At 40.9% G+C, this 2,655-nt stretch overlaps 1 protein-coding gene across 1 annotated transcript in view; it reads right to left on the reverse strand.

Moving 5' to 3' along the window:
- Window positions 1–2,655, reverse strand: part of TBK1 (TANK binding kinase 1) — a 53,167-nt gene that overhangs the window by 2,161 nt on the left and 48,351 nt on the right. Inside the window, exon 12 of the mRNA XM_045288949.1 lies at window positions 2,526–2,626. Within this exon, the coding sequence (XP_045144884.1) occupies window positions 2,526–2,626 (101 nt within the window). The remainder of the gene's footprint in view (window positions 1–2,525; window positions 2,627–2,655) is intronic.

A 2,655-nucleotide genomic window follows, 5' to 3' on the forward strand; every position in this document is an offset into this window, starting at 1 on the left:
TTATTTATGGATTGTGATAAGAGTTGTATGAGCCCCTAATAAAATGATTAAAAAAAAGATTATGCCCTATTTATCCACATACAGTCAAACGAACCTACAAATAAACCATAAAGGAACTGACTGATTGGATATGCTTTGGGAACTGGAGATTTTAATCCATAAAGTAGAAGTGGTTCAATATAAAAGATGGCTGGAAGATATTTTAACTACTGCTTCCACTTGTAAATTCAGGATTTGGCAGAAGCCATGACAAAACTACAGCTTCTAATAAGGTATGTAGTTACTAGGGTCTATAAACAACAGGAAAGGTTAAGACAAAATGAAGGCTGACTGGCAATTCACATACTGGAAAATACTAAAATAAAAACGTAAAAAGATGTTTAATATCTCTTTTAGCCAAAGAAATGCAAATTAAAACACTCATAACTCTTTGCCCCCAAATGCTCACAAATACTAACAACACAAGTAAAACCAAACAACCAAACTCACTGCCATCAAGTTGGTGCCAGCTCGGTGAAGCGGTTTGGACAGGGTAGAACTGCCCCTCCCCCCGTGGGTTCCCACGACCGTCTCTCTCAGGGAGTAGAAAGCCCGGGAGCAGCTGTGTTGCAAGGGCTCCTCCACAAATATATGAAGATAGATCGATAGGAGGTTCATAATGGTATGCTTGTTTTTTTCTTTCCCTTTTCGATGTGGGAAAATTTTATTAAGTCCAGGTAAAAACCCCACATAGGAAGAATGATTCAATTAGAAGAACCAGTCTTTTGAAATCCCTCATGAAAGAACTAATTCAGGCAAGGATCCTCATTGGATGCTAAAGTCATCGTGTCAAAGCTGGTCAGGAACAGGTAACTCACACACCGCGCCAAGGTGTCCGCTCACTGGTCACTAACCGCTTGGCAGGTGCAGTGGGAACAATGCACCTTTATAATGGAGACACTTGGTTTTCCCTACTCAGGAGCACAGTGGGGCCACACCTGGTACTGAATTACTGTATGTCCCCCAGCCTTCCGGCTATTCGAAGGACACAATCTCATTGAAACAAGCTTAGCTAGTTACAATTTATAGTGATTTTTTTTTCTAAAGATAGACAAAGTTAATGACAAATCAAAAAAGCCCACCCAGGTTGTGCCTCACAGTGACCCTCTCAAGACAGACTGAAACTGCCCAGAGGGTTTCCAAGGCTGTCAATGTTTACCCAAGCGAAGCGCCACATCTTTCGCCAGTCGAGTGACCGGTGAGTTTAAAGCGCCGAACTTGTGGTTAACAGCTGAGCCTTTCAGCACTCACCACCAGCACTCCCTAACTTAAGTAATGGCAGCAACCACAAGAACAAAATTCAACCGAGAATCAGCTCACTCCAGACTATGGAACATTCTCCATGAAAACCAGTCCGGTTTGTCACGTGTGGACATAAAAACCAAGTCGAAGAGCTGTCCTAAATAAGAAGAGGCTAAAGAAAAACACTTGGGGAAAATCTAAATATGGACACATTAATATGATGTTATGGAATTATGGTTAATTTTTAAAATCGAAACTTAAATAGCAGATTCATTTGACAATTCGCACAGCAATGGCTCGGTGTCGATGGCTACATTCAGCACAGTGTGTCAGCACCCTCTGTCATTGTGTCAGTGTGCCCCCTTTCTAGGACCCGCTCCCTGCTCCCTATCTTCCATCTTGGCTTCTAAGTAGAGACTTTTTGTTCCCCTACTGATGGTTTTAACCAGGGCATTGATCTTACAGTGAATAATCTCTGTGACTCGTTTTATGTGCCACTCTGCTATTTCACTTAGTGTGATCTCGGGGTAGGCTTGGTTCTAGAATTAACCACGTTGTTGGTAAATTGTTCTGTTGTTGTGATCCTGCCTCATTAACCTAACTGCAACAAATTTTGCCTCATCAACATCTTAGAGGTTAGGATTCACAAAATGACATCACATCAGCGTGGAGGATGTTACAAAATGCTGAGAATCGTGGCCCAGCCAACTTTGCAGATACTGGAGGTATTTAATTCAGTCCATAACACTGAGGAACCAAGATGACAAAACAGCCACCCAAAAATGGCCCTAGAGCTTTGTGACTTCCCAAATTCTTTCTCTTTGATGGGTGAGGATTTTATAGATAGGCTGCAGACCCTGGCTCCTTACTTAGGACACTCACCCTCCTGCAAGGATTCTACAGAGGCTCTGCAGGGTACAAACCACCAATCAGAGTGCTGACAGCTCATAAGCAACTCAGGTTCCCCAAACTAAAAATTATGATTCTCATGCATAATGACCGAAAACAGTATGTGAAAAATAATTCTACTAATCAGTGTCTCCATAAAATGGAACCAATCATTATGGATTTTTCTTTATGCAAATATCAAACACATAAAAAGGCACCACTAATTTCTGTCACAAATGAAAACCACAGGCACCTGACACTTTCATTCCTCCCTCTTGCTCAACATACAGATAAAAGCAGATACAAGATATAAACTTATCAATTGCATATAAAATCACAGTATGTTTGTTACTCACCTCTCTAATATATGATTATTTTCAGCAAGTTCTTTAACCACACCTTCCATCTCTTCCTTTAATTTCTTCATACTATACACATAAAATAAACAAATAAGCACCTCTGCTCACAACAAGCACGTAACTGTGT

Source organism: Echinops telfairi, unplaced genomic scaffold (genome assembly GCF_000313985.2).
Source record: "Echinops telfairi isolate 266 unplaced genomic scaffold, ASM31398v2 ScPeMD7_2;HRSCAF=8, whole genome shotgun sequence".
In the NCBI taxonomy this organism is placed as follows: domain Eukaryota; kingdom Metazoa; phylum Chordata; class Mammalia; order Afrosoricida; family Tenrecidae; genus Echinops; species Echinops telfairi.